General features: G+C 41.5%; 1 protein-coding gene across 1 annotated transcript in view; it reads left to right on the top strand.

Annotated features, from left to right (window-relative positions):
* The window catches only part of LOC130071818 (ryanodine receptor 3), a 248,526-nt gene that overhangs the window by 217,012 nt on the left and 14,014 nt on the right, over positions 1 to 17,500 (top strand). Inside the window, exons 91-94 of the mRNA XM_056236709.1 lie at positions 2,081 to 2,610; positions 4,801 to 5,574; positions 6,265 to 6,323; positions 15,698 to 15,863. Of these exons, the coding sequence (XP_056092684.1) occupies positions 2,081 to 2,610; positions 4,801 to 5,574; positions 6,265 to 6,323; positions 15,698 to 15,863 (1,529 nt within the window). The remainder of the gene's footprint in view (positions 1 to 2,080; positions 2,611 to 4,800; positions 5,575 to 6,264; positions 6,324 to 15,697; positions 15,864 to 17,500) is intronic.

Genomic DNA, 17,500 nt, shown 5'->3' on the forward strand with positions numbered 1-17,500 from the left:
ATATTAAGAGTTTGTTTTTTGATAAATATATATTGTGTATTTGTTTGGCATCACATGACTGACTAATTTTACTGACTAACTGACTTATTAACATACGTGTTGCGTATGCGTATCTATTTTAAAGAAGAATAAGGAAGGGTTTGTGCTAGTCTTTTGAGCATGGAAAAGGATAGCATTTTTTTTTTTTTTGGAAGGTGAATGTGAGTTTGATTTCTCTTGTAATGTAACAACACAAAGAAAAAGTAAAGCTTTACGAGACAAATTATGAATTCACGCATCAAATCCTTTGTGCAACACCCTTGTGGAAATGGCGAAGAACATAAAATGGCTCAGATCGCCGTTACAATATATTACTTTGGTCAAAAATAGCGCATGCCAAACATAGTAATTTTGTCGATTCACTCCTGCAACTTTGGAGTGTGTACGTGGCCTGATATTCAAGTCAAGTCACATTTATTAATACAGTGCTTTTTACAATACAGATTGTTTCAAAGCAGCTTACAGAGATAACAGGAAAATAATGCAACAAAGTTTGTTTCCAGAAGAAAATAGCGTCACAGTCCAGCTTAAGTAAGTTCAGTGATGCTTCATTTTTGCTGTAAAAGAGTTATTAACCCTTTAGCCCCCTTTTTGAGCGTTGACGTGAAAATGCACTACCCAAACTTAAACGGTTGCAATTCATGAAGCCTTTTGTACTAAAGACTTACGGTTGGTCTCTTTTAAAAGAAGACTCATGGCAGATTATTGCTGAAGTGGAATAAATTAATAGAATTAAATTATTTAAAAGTTATTGAAGTTTAAGTTTATTGTTATGAAAATATAATAAAATATTTATTTTTCTTTTATTAAAAATATATATAAATTAATATAGGTTTCAGCCTAAAAATGACAGAAAGTCAAAGCCATATATGTAACCCAGTTGTGTTCCAAATTTGAAGTTGATATCACAAACATTAAAGTTCCCATGAGATTTTGTTTAGGCGTAATACCAAAAATACCCACCGGGTGCCTTTGCATTCCATTGAATTTAATTGTATGCATTCTTCCATAACAAATTAATAAATTTATTATCCAAATATCACTTCTGTCACTAAATATGGAACCTTGAGAGTCAGACCTTTCTGACAATGTGTTTTGTCAAGATTAGAACATTTTTGATAATAAATTATGAAATATGATGCCCAAAAGGCGAGGGGCCTAATAAAAAAATACCGTTTCTATGGTAACGCATCGTCCAATTTCAAAACGGTTTTCACAGGATTAATTCTGAGTTCGTAAGCTTTCAAATGATACCAAATTTATGATAACTGCTAAAATATGTGATATAATAATAATAGAAAATAATATATATATATATATATATATATATATACTGTATATATATATATATATATATATATATATATAATACTTTTTAGAGGACTTTTTACTTTACTTTTTAAAATATAATTTTATCTTTTTTTATTGACAAATACTAGATTATGTTTTATTATGAACTTTTAGCATTAAAAACCAAAGTTTCAATTATTAAAAGTGTGTGCGTCAACTTTTTGTGACAAAGGTCAGAAACTCCTTTAATGACGTCGATTTTTTGAGGCGCACTCTTGTCATATATTCATATATTACTGTTCATACATAATTTGTAAGAAAAAAACAGTGCTAAAATATCTATTAAGGAGTCTTAGACCTTTCCAACGATATATAGTTTGTCATGACTAGATTAGGATTTAATAGTAATATAGTGAAGTAAATTTAGGTTGCCCGTATACGGGCAGGTGACAGTTTAGTTAATTTATATATATAGCCGCTCTGGAGAAAACCATGATGTCATCGTCCAGCTCAGTTCAGTTCTCATATTATGGTGTCAGTCCAGCAGATCAATATTATTGTTGAATATTAAATTAAATGTTAAATTAAAAGGCGACAATGACAGGAACCAAAACTCCATCAGTGACAGAATGGAGAAAAAACCCTTGAGAGAAAGTTCTCCTCTGGCCAGCGAACAACAGTGTGTGATTATGATTCAGGAGCATTACCGACTTAATCCTGCGAGAAATAATCCCGTCGTTCCCTCCCTTAGGAAACGTTGTGAACGGGACCATCGGCAAGCAGATGGTGGACACTCTAGTCGAGTCCTCCAGCAACGTGGAGATGATCCTCAAGTTCTTCGACATGTTCCTCAAGCTGAAAGATCTGACCACCTCCGAGAACTTCAAGGAGCAAGACCCCGACCGTAAAGGATTCATCTCCAAGAAGGAGTTCCAGAAGTCCATGGAGAACCAGAAGCAGTATTCCCAGTCCGAGATCGAGTTCCTGCTGTCCTGCGCCGAGGCCGACGAGAACGACATGTTCAACTACGAAGAGTTCGTCAAGCGCTTCCACGAACCCGCCAAGGACATCGGCTTCAACGTGGCGGTTCTCCTCACCAATCTGTCGGAGCACATGCCTCACGACCCCCGACTCTCCGCCTTCCTGAACCTGGCCGAGAGCGTGCTGAACTACTTCGAGCCCTTCCTAGGGCGCATCGAGATCATGGGCGGCGCCAAGAGAATCGAGAGGGTTTACTTCGAGATCAGCGAGTCCAGCCGAACGCAGTGGGAGAAGCCGCAGGTCGAGTCCGCTTTACTTCTATGGCGCTCTATACAGATACGCATTTCATCAATTATGAAGCTAATTTTCAATGTTTATTTAATTCAGTTCAATCACAGAGTCAGTTGCAAATTTCATCAATTATGAAGCAAATTTTTAATGTTAATTCAGGAAAATGACAGTGTCAATGTTGAAATTGCATCAATTATAAAGCAAATTTTTAATGTTAATTCAGGAAAATGACACTGTCAATGTTGAAATTTCATCAATTATAAAGCTAATTTTTAATGTTAATTCAGGAAAATGACAGTGTCAATGTTTAAATTTCGTCAATTATGAACCTAATTTTTGATGATTATTCAATTCAGTTCAATAACAGTGTCAATGTTGAAATTTCATCAATTATGAAGCTAATTTTTTATCTTAATTCAGGAAAATGACAGTGTCAATGTTGAAATTTCATCAATTATAAAGCAAATTTTTAATGTTAATTCAGGAAAATGACAGTGTCAATGTTGAAATTTCATCAATTATGAAGCTAATTTTTAATGTTAATTCAGGAAAATAACAGTGTCAATGTTGAAATTTCATCAATTATAAAGCAAATTTTTAATGTAAATTCAGGAAAATGACAGTGTCAATGTTGAAATTTCATCAATTATAAAGCAAATTTTTTATGTTAATTCAGGAAAATAACAGTGTCAATGTTGAAATTTCATCAATTATAAAGCAAATTTTTAATATTAATTCAGGAAAATGACAGTGTCAATGTTGAAATTTCATCAATTATAAAGCAAATTTTTAATATTAATTCAGGAAAATGACAGTGTCAATGTTGAAATTTCATCAATTATGAAGCTAATTTTTGATGATTATTCAATTCAGTTCAATAACAGTGTCAATGTTGAAATTTCATCAATTATGAAGCTAATTTTTAATGTTAATTCAGGAAAATAGCAGTGTCAATGTTTAAATTTCGTCAATTATGAAGCTAATTTTTGATCATTATTCAATTCAGTTCAATAACAGTGTCAATGTTAAAATTTCATCAATTATAAAGCACATTTTTAATGTTAATTCAGGAAAATGACAGTCAATGTTGAAATTTCGTCAATTATGAAGCTAATTTTTGATGATTATTCAATTCAGTTCAATAACAGTGTCAATGTTGAAATTTCATCAATTATGAAGCTAATTTTCATGTTAATTTGGGTAAATAACAGTGTCAATGTTGAAATTTCATCAATTATGAAGCTAATTTTTGATGATTATTCAATTCAGGAAAATAACAGTGTCAATGTTGAAAATTCCATCATTATGAAGCTAATTTTTAATGTTGATTCAATTCAGTTCATTAACGGTGTCAATGTTGCAAAATTCATCAATTATGAAAAAAAAATTCAGCGTTGATTCAATTTAGTTCAATAACAGTCAATGTTGCAAATTTCATCAATTATGAAGCTAATTTTCGATGTTTATTCAATTCAGTTTAATAACAGTGTCAATGTTGCAAAATTCATCAATTATGAAGCTAATTTTCAATGTTTACTCAATTCAATTCAGTAACCGTCTCAATGTTGCCAAATTCATCAATGATTGAATCAACACTGAACATTTTCAATGTTAATTATTTTCAATAACAGTCTCAATGTTTCAAATTTCATCAATTATTTATCTAATTTTTAATTTTAATTCAGTTCAATAACAGTGTCAATGTTGCAAATTTAATCAATTAGGAATCAAATTTTTAATTTTAATTCAGTTCAATAACAGTGTCAATGTTGCAAATTCCACCAATTATGAAACATATATTTTTACAAGTTAATTCAGTTCAATAACAGTGTGAATGTTGCAAAATTAATCAATTATGAAACACATTTCAATGTCGGATCAGTTCAATAACAGTGTCAATGTTGCAAAATTCATCAATTATGAAGCTAATTTTCAATGTTTATTCAATTCAGTTCAGTAACCGTCTCAATGTTGCAAAATTCACCAATGAATGAATCAACACTGAACATTTTCAATGTTAATTCTTTTCAATAACAGTGTCAATGTTGCAAATTTCATCAATTATGAATCTAATTTTTAATTTTACTTCAGTTCAATAACAGTGTCAATGTTGCAAATGTCATTGTTGTTCACCGATGTTCTCATCCATGCAGTCAAATCGATATTATTACTGAATGTTAAGTATTTTTTAACCCGCAGGTCAAAGAGTCCAAGCGCCAGTTCATTTTCGACGTCGTCAATGAGGGCGGAGAATCGGAAAAGATGGAGCTGTTCGTAAACTTCTGCGAGGACACCATCTTCGAGATGCAGCTGGCGTCTCTGATCTCCGAACCAGACGCCACCGAGAGACAAGAGGAGGAAGACGAGGACGATGCTCAGAGCGTGGAGACGGATGAGGATGATGAAGATGCTGCGCTGGAGTCTTCCTCAGCGTTTGCTCTGGCCTGCGTCTCCATGAGGAAAAGCCTCTACAACCTTCAAAAGCTGCTGACCTTCAGGAGCATGAAGAGACAATATCGGAAAATGAGGAAGATGAGCGTTCGGGAGATGATCCGAGGATTCTTCTTCTTCTTCTGGATGATCTTCACCGGGATTTTCCGCTTTCTTTACAACCTGGTCTGGGGTTTCTTCCACATTCTCTGGTCCACGTTGTTCGGAGGAGGCCTGGTGGAAGGAGCCAAGAACATGAAAGTGACTGATATTCTGGGAAACATGCCGGATCCCACTCAGTTCGGGATTCACGGAGACGTTCTGGAGATGGAGAAGCTTGAGTACGGGGACGTGTGTTCGGTGGCCGAGCTCGGGCGAGCGGGAGATCAGGACGAGATGGACCTCATGACGGAGCTGATGAATATTCACCCCAGGAGGGAAGGAGGGAAGCATGGGATGGAGCCGGGACTGGGAGACGTGTCCGAGGTCGTGGGAGTCGACACTCCGTCTCTAGCCAGCGCCGTACACCAGAAGAAAGCTCAGGTCTGCCAGTGGATTGTCTTGAAGTGTCTTGTATGCTCTCCTTATCTGATCAAAAATACAGTAAATATTACTCCAGTGTAAATCAGCTGTTTTCTATGTGAATATACAGTAAAGTGTAATTTATTCCTGTGATCAAAGCTGAATTTTCAGCATCATTACTCCAGTCTTCAGTGTCACATGATCCTTCACAAATCACTCTAATATGATGAGAAACATTTATGATTATTATCAGTGTTGAACACAGATGTGCTGCTTCAGATTATAATATGAGCTCAGATTTATTTGCTTGTTTGGATATTTATTTAGCAGTTTTTTAGCATTACCTCCCTTTTGTATAAATGTTTATATTTTTAATTATTATTTTGTTTTTTCCTTTTCCCACCCTGTGTATCAAAAAATATCAAAAAATATAAATAATAAAGAAGACATGAGCTCACATTTATTTATTTGTATTATTATATTCCTTTTGTCTGCATTATATAGTAATAATAGTTTACAATATTACTGTTTTTACTGTATTTTTGATCAAATATATTCAGCCTTGGTGAGCAGAAGAGACTCTTTAAAAAAAATTTTTTTTAATAAATCTAATTATTCCAAACCTCTGACCAGAAGTGTACATTTGGATTTGGAAAAATCTACATAAAATGTTGTTTCTCATTGTGACTCTAGCGTGTGTTTTCTGTTCAGGAAGCGGCTAGTAAACAGACAGCGGAGTCTGACAGCAGATCCGAGTGGGAGAAGACCGAGTGAGTGTTTGAGCAGAAACTCTCTGTGTGTGTGTGTGTGTGTGTGTGTGTGTGTGTGTGTGTGTGTGTGTGTGTGTGTGTGTGTGTGTGTGTGTGTGTGTGTGTGTGTGTGTGTGTCTGTGTCTGTGTCTGTGTGAGTGTGTGCGTGTGTGTGAGTGTGAGTGTGAGTGTGACTGAATGTGTGTGTGTCTGTGTCTGTCTGTGTCTGCATCTGTGTGTCTGTGTCTGTGAGTGTGAGTGTGAGTGAATGTGTGGGTGTCTGTGAGTGTGAGTGAATGTGTGTGTGTTTGTGTCTGTGAGTGTGAGTGAACGTGTGTGTGTGTCTGTGAGTGAACGTGTGTGTGTGTCTGTGTCTGTGAGTGTGAGTGAATGTGTCTGTGAGTGTGAGTGAATGTGTGTGTGTTTGTGTCTGTGAGTGTAAGTGAACGTGTGTGTGTGTCTGTGAGTGAACGTGTGTGTGTGTCTGTGTCTGTGAGTGTGAGTGAATGTGTCTGTGAGTGTGAGTGTGTGTGTCTGTGTCTGTGAGTGTGAGTGAATGTGTCTGTGTCTGTGAGTGTGTCTGTGTCTGTGAGTGTGTGTGTCTGTGTCTGTGTCTGTGAGTGTGTCTGTGTCTGTGAGTGTGAGTGAATGTGTCTGTGTCTGTGAGTGTGTCTGTGTCTGTGAGTGTGTGTGTCTGTGTCTGTGAGTGTGAGTGAATGTGTCTGTGTCTGTGAGTGTGAGTGAATGTGTCTGTGTCTGTGAGTGTGAGTGAATGTGTCTGTCTGTGAGTGTGTCTGTGTCTGTGAGTGAATGTGTCTGTGAGTGTGCGTGAATGTGTCTGTGTCTGTGAGTGTGTCTGTGAGTGAGTGAATGTGAGTGTCTGTGAGTGTGAGTGAATGTGTCTGTGAGTGTGTCTGTGTCTGTGAGTGTGAGTGAATGTGTCTGTGTCTGTGAGTGTGTCTGTGTCTGTGAGTGTGAGTGAATGTGTCTGTGTCTGTGAGTGTGTCTGTGAGTGTGAGTGAATGTGTCTGTGTCTGTGAGTGTGTCTGTGTCTGTGAGTGTGAGTGAATGTGAGTGTGTCTGTGAGTGTGAGTGTGAGTGAATGTGTCTGTGTCTGTGTCTGTGTCTGTGAGTGTGAGTGAATGTGAGTGTGTCTGTGTCTGTGAGTGTGAGTGAATGTGAGTGTGTCTGTGAGTGTGAGTGTGAGTGAATGTGTCTGTGTCTGTGAGTGTGAGTGAATGTGTCTGTGTCTGTGAGTGTGAGTGAATGTGTCTGTGAGTGTGAGTGAATGTGAGTGTGTCTGTGAGTGTGAGTGTGAGTGAATGTGTCTGTGTCTGTGAGTGTGAGTGAATGTGTCTGTGTCTGTGAGTGTGAGTGTGAGTGAATGTGTCTGTGTCTGTGAGTGTGTCTGTGTCTGTGTCTGTGAGTGTGAGTGAATGTGTCTGTGTCTGTGAGTGTGAGTGAATGTGTCTGTGTCTGTGAGTGTGAGTGTGAGTGAATGTGTCTGTGTCTGTGAGTGTGTCTGTGAGTGTGAGTGAATGTGAGTGTGTCTGTGAGTGTGAGTGTGAGTGAATGTGTCTGTGAGTGTGTCTGTGTCTGTGTCTGTGAGTGTGAGTGAATGTGTCTGTGTCTGTGAGTGTGAGTGAATGTGTCTGTGTCTGTGAGTGTGAGTGAATGTGTCTGTGAGTGTGTCTGTGTCTGTGAGTGAATGTGTCTGTGTCTGTGAGTGTGTCTGTGAGTGTGAGTGAATGTGTCTGTGTCTGTGAGTGTGTCTGTGTCTGTGAGTGTGAGTGTGAGTGAATGTGTCTGTGAGTGTGTCTGTGTCTGTGAGTGTGAGTGTGAGTGAATGTGTCTGTGACTGTGAGTGTGTCTGTGTCTGTGAGTGTGAGTGAATGTGTCTGTGTCTGTGAGTGTGAGTGAATGTGTCTGTGTCTGTGAGTGTGAGTGAATGTGTCTGTGTCTGTGAGTGTGTCTGTGAGTGTGAGTGTGAGTGAATGTGTCTGTGAGTGTGTCTGTGTCTGTGAGTGTGAGTGAATGTGTCTGTGAGTGTGTCTGTGAGTGTGAGTGTGAGTGAATGTGTCTGTGAGTGTGAGTGTGTCTGTGTCTGTGAGTGTGAGTGAATGTGTCTGTGAGTGTGAGTGTGAGTGTGTCTGTGAGTGTGAGTGAATGTGTCTGTGTCTGTGTCTGTGTCTGTGAGTGTGTCTGTGTCTGTGAGTGTGAGTGTGAGTGAATGTGTCTGTGAGTGTGAGTGAATGTGTCTGTGTCTGTGAGTGTGTCTGTGAGTGTGTCTGTGTCTGTGAGTGTGAGTGAATGTGTCTGTGTCTGTGAGTGAATGTGTCTGTGTGTGTCTGTGAGTGTGAGTGAATGTGTCTGTGAGTGTGAGTGAATGTGTCTGTGTCTGTGTATGTAAGTGTGTCTGTGAGTGTGTCTGTGTCTGTGAGTGTGAGTGAATGTGTCTGTGTCTGTGATTGTGAATGTGAGTGAATGTGTCTGTGAGTGTGTCTGTGTCTGTGAGTGTGTCTGTGTCTGTGAGTGTGAGTGAATGTGTCTGTGTCTGTGAGTGTGAGTGAATGTGTCTGTGTCTGTGAGTGTGTCTGTGAGTGTGAGTGTGAGTGAATGTGTCTGTGTCTGTGAGTGTGAGTGAATGTGTCTGTGAGTGTGAGTGTGAGTGTGAGCGTGAGTGAATGTGTCTGTGTCTGTGAGTGTGTCTGTGTCTGTGAGTGTGTCTGTGTCTGTGAGTGTGAGTGTGAGTGAATGTGTCTGTGTCTGTGAGTGTGAGTGAATGTGTCTGTGAGTGTGAGTGTGTCTGTGAGTGTGAGTGTGTCTGTGAGTGTGAGTGAATGTGTCTGTGTCTGTGAGTGTGTCTGTGAGTGTGTCTGTGTCTGTGAGTGTGAGTGAATGTGTCTGTGTCTGTGAGTGTGAGTGAATGTGTCTGTGTCTGTGAGTGTGAGTGTGAGTGAATGTGTCTGTGAGTGTGAGTGTGTCTGTGTCTGTGAGTGTGAGTGAATGTGTCTGTGTCTGTGAGTGTGTCTGTGAGTGAATGTGTCTGTGTCTGTGAGTGTGAGTGTGAGTGTGAGTGAATGTGTCTGTGTCTGTGAGTGTGTCTGTGTCTGTGAGTGTGTCTGTGTCTGTGAGTGTGAGTGTGAGTGAATGTGTCTGTGTGTGTCTGTGAGTGTGAGTGAATGTGTCTGTGAGTGTGAGTGAATGTGTCTGTGTCTGTGAGTGTGAGTGAATGTGTCTGTGAGTGTGTCTGTGAGTGTGAGTGAATGTGTCTGTGTCTGTGAGTGTGAGTGTGAGTGAATGTGTCTGTGAGTGTGAGTGTGAGTGAATGTGTCTGTGTCTGTGAGTGTGAGTGAATGTGTCTGTGAGTGTGTCTGTGAGTGTGAGTGAATGTGTCTGTGTCTGTGAGTGTGAGTGAATGTGTCTGTGTGTGTCTGTGAGTGTGAGTGAATGTGTCTGTGAGTGTGTCTGTGAGTGTGAGTGAGTATGTCTGTGTCTGTGAGTGTGAGTGAATGTGTCTGTGTGTGTCTGTGTCTGTGAGTGTGAGTGAATGTGTCTGTGAGTGTGAGTGAATGTGTCTGTGTCTGTGAGTGTGAGTGAATGTGTCTGTGAGTGTGTCTGTGAGTGTGAGTGAATGTGTCTGTGTCTGTGAGTGTGAGTGAATGTGTCTGTGTCTGTGAGTGTGTCTGTGTCTGTGAGTGTGAGTGAGTGTGTCTGTGAGTGTGTCTGTGTCTGTGAGTGTGTCTGTGTCTGTGAGTGTGAGTGAATGTGTCTGTGTGTGTCTGTGTCTGTGAGTGTGAGTGTGAGTGAATGTGTCTGTGAGTGTGAGTGAATGTGTCTGTGTCTGTGAGTGTGAGTGAATGTGTCTGTGAGTGTGTCTGTGAGTGTGAGTGTGAGTGAATGTGTCTGTGTCTGTGAGTGTGAGTGTGAGTGAATGTGTCTGTGTCTGTGAGTGTGAGTGAATGTGTCTGTGTCTGTGAGTGTGTCTGTGTCTGTGAGTGTGAGTGAATGTGTCTGTGAGTGTGAGTGAATGTGTCTGTGAGTGTGTCTGTGAGTGTGTCTGTGTCTGTGAGTGTGAGTGTGAGTGAATGTGTCTTTGTCTGTGAGTGTGAGTGAATGTGTCTGTGAGTGTGTCTGTGAGTGTGTCTGTGTCTGTGAGTGTGTCTGTGAGTGTGTCTGTGTCTGTGAGTGTGAGTGAATGTGTCTGTGAGTGTGAGTGAATGTGTCTGTGTCTGTGAGTGTGAGTGAATGTTTCTGTTTCTGTGTCTGTGAGTGTGAGTGAATGTGTCTGTGTCTGTGAGTGTGTCTGTGTCTGTGTCTGTGAGTGAATGTGTCTGTGTCTGTGAGTGTGAGTGAATGGTTCTGTGTCTGTGAGTGTGAGTGAATGTGTCTGTGTCTGTGAATGTGTCTGTGTGTGTGAGCGTGAGTGAATGTGTCTGTGTCTGTGAGTGTGAGTGTGAGTGAATGTGTCTGTGAGTGTGAGTGTGAGTGAATGTGTCTGTGTCTGTGAGTGTGAGTGAATGTTTCTGTGTCTGTGAGTGTGTCTGTGAGTGTGAGTGAATGTGTCTGTGAGTGTGTCTGTGTCTGTGTCTGTGAGTGAATGTGTCTGTGTCTGTGAGTGTGAGTGTGAGTGAATGGGTCTGTGTCTGTGTCTGTGAGTGTGAGTGTGAGTGTGAGTGAATGTGTCTGTGAGTGTGAGTGTGAGTGTGAGTGTGTGTGAGTGTGAGTGTGAGTGTGAGCGTGAGTGAATGTGTCTGTGTCTGTGAATGTGTCTGTGTCTGTGAGTGAATGTGTCTGTGTCTGTGAGTGTGAGTGTGAGTGTGAGTGAATGTGTCTGTGAGTGTGAGTGTCTGTGTCTGTGAGTGTCTGTGTCTGTGAATGTGTCTGTGAGTGAATGTGTCTGTGTCTGTGAGTGTGTCTGTGAGTGTGAGTGAATGTGTCTGTGAGTGTGAGTGTGAGTGAATGTGTCTGTGTCTGTGAGTGTGAGTGAATGTGTCTGTGAGTGTGAGTGTGAGTGAATGTGTCTGTGTCTGTGAGTGTGTCTGTGAGTGTGTCTGTGTCTGTGAGTGTGAGTGAATGTGTCTGTGAGTGTGAGTGAATGTGTCTGTGTCTGTGAGTGTGAGTGAATGTTTCTGTTTCTGTGTCTGTGAGTGTGAGTGAATGTGTCTGTGTCTGTGTCTGTGAGTGTGTCTGTGTCTGTGAGTGAATGTGTCTGTGTCTGTGAGTGTGAGTGTGAGTGAATGGGTCTGTGTCTGTGAGTGTGAGTGTGAGTGAATGTGTCTGTGTCTGTGAATGTGTCTGTGTCTGTGTGTGTGAGCGTGAGTGAATGTGTCTGTGTCTGTGAGTGTGAGTGTGTCTGTGTCTGTGAGTGTGAGTGAATGTGTCTGTGAGTGTGAGTGAATGTGTCTGTGTCTGTGAGTGTGTCTGTGAGTGTGAGTGAATGTGTCTGTGTCTGTGAGTGTGAGTGAATGTTTCTGTGTCTGTGAGTGTGTCTGTGAGTGTGAGTGAATGTGTCTGTGAGTGTGTCTGTGTCTGTGAGTGAATGTGTCTGTGTCTGTGAGTGTGAGTGAATGGGTCTGTGAGTGTGAGTGTGAGTGTGAGTGAATGTGTCTGTGAGTGTGAGTGTGAGTGTGAGTGTGAGCGTGAGTGAATGTGTCTGTGTCTGTGAATGTGTCTGTGTCTGTGAGTGAATGTGTCTGTGTCTGTGAGTGTGAGTGTGAGTGAATGTGTCTGTGTCTGTGAGTGTGAGTGTCTGTGAGTGTCTGTGAGTGTCTGTGTCTGTGTCTGTGTCTGTGAATGTGTCTGTGAGTGAATGTGTCTGTGTCTGTGAGTGTGTCTGTGAGTGTGAGTGAATGTGTCTGTGTCTGTGAGTGTGAGTGAATGTGTCTGTGTCTGTGAGTGTGAGTGAATGTGTCTGTGAGTGTGAGTGTGAGTGAATGTGTCTGTGAGTGTGTCTGTGAGTGTGTCTGTGTCTGTGAGTGTGAGTGAATGTGTCTGTGAGTGTGAGTGAATGTGTCTGTGTCTGTGAGTGTGAGTGAATGTTTCTGTTTCTGTGTCTGTGAGTGTGAGTGAATGTGTCTGTGTCTGTGTCTGTGTCTGTGAGTGTGTCTGTGTCTGTGAGTGAATGTGTCTGTGTCTGTGAGTGTGAGTGTGAGTGAATGGGTCTGTGTCTGTGAGTGTGAGTGAATGTGTCTGTGTCTGTGAATGTGTCTGTGTCTGTGTGTGTGAGCGTGAGTGAATGTGTCTGTGTCTGTGAGTGTGAGTGTGTCTGTGTCTGTGAGTGTGAGTGAATGTGTCTGTGAGTGTGAGTGAATGTGTCTGTGTCTGTGAGTGTGTCTGTGAGTGTGAGTGTGAGTGAATGTGTCTGTGTCTGTGAGTGTGAGTGAATGTTTCTGTGTCTGTGAGTGTGTCTGTGAGTGTGAGTGAATGTGTCTGTGAGTGTGTCTGTGTCTGTGTCTGTGAGTGAATGTGTCTGTGTCTTTGAGTGTGAGTGTGAGTGAATGGGTCTGTGTCTGTGAGTGTGAGTGTGAGTGTGAGTGTGAGTGTGAGTGAATGTGTCTGTGAGTGTGAGTGTGAGCGTGAGTGAATGTGTCTGTGTATGTGAGTGAATGTGTCTGTGTCTGTGAGTGTGAGTGTGAGTGAATGTGTCTGTGTCTGTGAGTGTCTGTGTCTGTGAGTGTGAGTGTCTGTGAGTGAATGTGTCTGTGTCTGTGAGTGTGAGTGAATGTGTCTGTGAGTGTGAGTGTGAGTGAATGTGTCTGTGTCTGTGAGTGTGTCTGTGTCTGTGAGTGTGTCTGTGTCTGTGAGTGTGTCTGTGAGTGTGAGTGAATGTGTCTGTGTCTGTGAGTGTGTCTGTGTCTGTGAGTGTGTCTGTGTCTGTGAGTGTGAGTGAATGTGTCTGTGAGTGTGAGTGTCTGTGTCTGTGTCTGTGAGTGTGAGTGAATGTGTCTGTGAGTGTGAGTGTCTGTGTCTGTGAGTGTGAGTGAATGTGTCTGTGTCTGTGAGTGTGTCTGTGAGTGTGAGTGTCTGTGTCTGTGTCTGTGAGTGTGAGTGAATGTGTCTGTGAGTGTGAGTGTGAGTGTGAGTGAATGTGTCTGTGTCTGTGTCTGTGAGTGTGTCTGTGTCTGTGAGTGTGTCTGTGTCTGTGAGTGTGAGTGTGAGTGAATGTGTCTGTGTCTGTGAGTGTGTCTGTGTCTGTGAGTGTGTCTGTGTCTGTGAGTGTGAGTGAATGTGTCTGTGTCTGTGAGTGTGAGTGTCTGTGTCTGTGAGTGTGAGTGAATGTGTCTGTGTCTGTGAGTGTGAGTGAATGTGTCTGTGTCTGTGTCTGTGAGTGTGAGTGAATGTGTCTGTGTCTGTGTCTGTGAGTGTGAGTGAATGTGTCTGTGTCTGTGTCTGTGAGTGTGAGTGAATGTGTCTGTGTCTGTGAGTGTGTCTGTGAGTGTGTCTGTGTCTGTGAGTGTGTCTGTGTCTGTGAGTGTGAGTGAATGTGTCTGTGTGTGTGAGTGTGAGTGAATGTGTCTGTGAGTGTGAGTGAATGTGTCTGTGAGTGTGTCTGTGTCTGTGAGTGTGTCTGTGAGTGTGAGTGAATGTGTCTGTGTCTGTGAGTGTGTCTGTGAGTGTGAGTGAATGTGTCTGTGTCTGTGAGTGTGTCTGTGTCTGTGAGTGTGAGTGTGAGTGAATGTGTCTGTGAGTGTGTCTGTGTCTGTGTCTGTGAGTGTGAGTGAATGTGTCTGTGTCTGTGAGTGTGTCTGTGTCTGTGAGTGTGAGTGAATGTGTCTGTGTCTGTGAGTGTGTCTGTCTGTGAGTGTGAGTGAATGTGTCTGTGTCTGTGAGTGTGAGTGTGTCTGTGTCTGTGTCTGTGAGTGAATGTGTCTGTGAGTGTGAGTGAATGTGTCTGTGAGTGTGAGTGAATGTGTCTGTGAGTGTGAGTGAATGTGTCTGTGTCTGTGTCTGTGAGTGTGAGTGAATGTGTCTGTGTCTGTGAGTGTAAGTGAATGTGTCTGTGTCTGTGAGTGTGAGTGAATGTGTCTGTGTCTGTGTCTGTGTCTGTGAGTGTGTCTGTCTGTGTCTGTGTCTGTGAGTGTGAGTGTGAGTGAATGTGTCTGTGTCTGTGAGTGTGTCTGTCTGTGAGTGTGAGTGAATGTGTCTGTGTCTGTGAGTGTGAGTGTGTCTGTGTCTGTGTCTGTGAGTGAATGTGTCTGTGAGTGTGAGTGAATGTGTCTGTGAGTGTGAGTGAATGTGTCTGTGAGTGTGAGTGAATGTGTCTGTGTCTGTGTCTGTGAGTGTGAGTGAATGTGTCTGTGTCTGTGAGTGTAAGTGAATGTGTCTGTGTCTGTGAGTGTGAGTGAATGTGTCTGTGTCTGTGTCTGTGTCTGTGAGTGTGTCTGTCTGTGTCTGTGTCTGTGAGTGTGAGTGTGAGTGAATGTGTCTGTGTCTGTGAGTGTGAGTGTGTCTGTGTCTGTGAGTGTGTCTGTGTCTGTGAGTGTGAGTGAATGTGTCTGTGTCTGTGTCTGTGAGTGTGAGTGAATGTGTCTGTGTCTGTGAGTGTGAGTGAATGTGTCTGTGTCTGTGTCTGTGAGTGTGAGTGTGAGTGAATGTGTCTGTGAGTGTGTCTGTGTCTGTGAGTGTGTCTGTGTCTGTGAGTGTGAGTGTGTCTGTGTCTGTGAGTGTGTCTGTGTCTGTGAGTGTGTCTGTGTCTGTGAGTGTGAGTGTGTCTGTGTCTGTGAGTGTGTCTGTGTCTGTGAGTGTGAGTGTGTCTGTGTCTGTGAGTGTGTCTGTGTCTGTGAGTGTGAGTGAATGTGTCTGTGAGTGTGAGTGAATGTGTCTGTGTCTGTGAGTGTGTCTGTGAGTGTGAGTGAATGTGTCTGTGAGTGTGAGTGAATGTGTCTTTGAGTGTGTCTGTGAGTGAATGTGAGTGAATGTGTCTGTGTCTGTGAGTGTGTCTGTGAGTGTGAGTGTGAGTGAATGTGTCTGTGTCTGTGAGTGTGAGTGTGAGTGTGAGTGAATGTGTCTGTGTCTGTGAGTGTGTCTGTGTCTGTGAGTGTGTCTGTGTCTGTGAGTGTGAGTGAATGTGTCTGTGTCTGTGAGTGTGTCTGTGTCTGTGTCTGTGAGTGTGAGTGTGAGTGTGAGTGTGAGTGAATGTGTCTGTGTCTGTGAGTGTGTCTGTGTCTGTGAGTGTGAGTGTCTGTGAGTGTGTCTGTGTCTGTGAGTGTGAGTGAATGAGTCTGTGTCTGTGAGTGTGAGTGAATGTGTCTGTGAGTGTGAGTGTGAGTGAATGTGTCTGTGTCTGTGTCTGTGAGTGTGAGTGAATGTGTGTATGTCTGTTCAGGCGCTGTGAAGCGTTCGGGCTAGATCTGTTCTCTCATTAGTGTGTGTGTGTGTGTTCACATGGCCAGTGTGGAGGATGGAGAGAAGAAGGACCAGGACAAGGGAAAGAAGGAGGGCGCGTGTGATGAGGAGAAGAAGCCGCTGAAGAAAAGACGAGGCCCGAGGAAGGAGTCTGCCGAAGCTTTCATGGCAGCGACTCTCGCGGGTCTCGACGTCTATCAGACCAAAACCCTGGTGAGCTTCAGGAGGAACGGCAGATTAAAGGAGTAGTTCACTTCAAAATTAAAATTAGCCCATGGTTTACTCTCCCTCAAGCCACCCTAGATGTATATGACTTTCTTCTTTCAGACGAATACAATCTGAGTTATATTAAAAAAGATCCTGGCTTTTCCAAGCTTTAAAATGGCAGTGGATTACAACCAACAGTTTGAAGATCATAAAAGTGCATCTATCCATTATAAAAGTGCATCTATCCATGATAAAAGTGCATCTGTCCATCATAAAAGTGCATCTATCCATGATAAAAGTGCATCTATCCATGATAAAAGTGCATCTATCCATGATAAAAGTGCATCTATCCATGATAAAAGTGCATATATCCATGATAAAAGTGCATCTGTCCATGATAAAAGTGCATCTATCCATGATAAAAGTGCATCTGTCCATCATAAAAGTGCATCTATCCATGATAAAAGTGCATCTGTCCATGATAAAAGTGCATCTGTCCATGATAAAAGTGCATCTATCCATCATAAAAGTGCATCTATCCATGATAAAAGTGCATCTCTCCATTATAAAAGTGCATCTATCCATGATAAAAGTGCATCTATCCATGATAAAAGTGAATCTATCCATGATAAAAGTGCATCTATCCATGATAAAAGGGCATCTATCCATCATAAAAGTCCATCTATCCATCATAAAAGTCCATCTATCCATGATAAAAGTGCATCTGTCCATGATAAAAGTGCATCTATCCATGATAAAAGTGCATCTATCCATGATAAAAGTGCATCTGTCCATGATAAAAGTGCATCTGTCCATCATAAAAGTGCATCTGTCCATCATAAAAGTGCATCTATTCATCATAAAAGTGCATCTATCCATGATAAAAGTGCATCTGTCCATCATAAAAGTGCATCTGTCCATCATAAAAGTGCATCTGTCCATCATAAAAGTGTATCTATCCATGATAAAAGTGCATCTGTCCATCATAAAAGTGCATCTGTCCATCATAAAAGTGCATCTATCCATCATAAAAGTGCATCTGTCCATCATAAAAGTGCATCTGTCCATCATAAAAGTGCATCTGTCCATCATAAAAGTGCATCTATCCAGCATAAAAGTGCATCTATCCATCATAAAAGTGCATCTGTCCATGATAAAAGTGCATCTGTCCATGATAAAAGTGCATCTATCCATGATAAAAGTGCATCTGTCCATCATAAAAGTGCATCTATCCATGATAAAAGTGCATCTATCCATGATAAAAGTGCATCTATCCATCATAAAATTCCATCTATCCATGATAAAAGTGCATCTATCCATGATAAAAGTGCATCTATCCATGATAAAAGTGCATCTATCCATCATAAAAGTGCATTTATCCATGATAAAAGTGCATCTATCCATCATAAAAGTGCATCTATCCATGATAAAAGTGCATCTGTCCATGATAAAAGTGCATCTATCCATGATAAAAGTGCATCTATCCATCATAAAAGTGCATCTATCCATGATAAAAGTGCATCTATCCATCATAAAAGTGCATCTATCCATGATAAAAGTGCATCTATCCATGATAAAAGTGCATCTATCCATCATAAAAGTGCATCTATCCATCATAAAAGTGCATCTATCCATGATAAAAG

The sequence above is a fragment of the Rhinichthys klamathensis genome, unplaced genomic scaffold, assembly GCF_029890125.1.
Source record: "Rhinichthys klamathensis goyatoka isolate OS25496 unplaced genomic scaffold, OSU_Roscu_1.1 h1tg000462l_1, whole genome shotgun sequence".
Taxonomy (NCBI): Eukaryota; Metazoa; Chordata; class Actinopteri; order Cypriniformes; family Leuciscidae; genus Rhinichthys; species Rhinichthys klamathensis.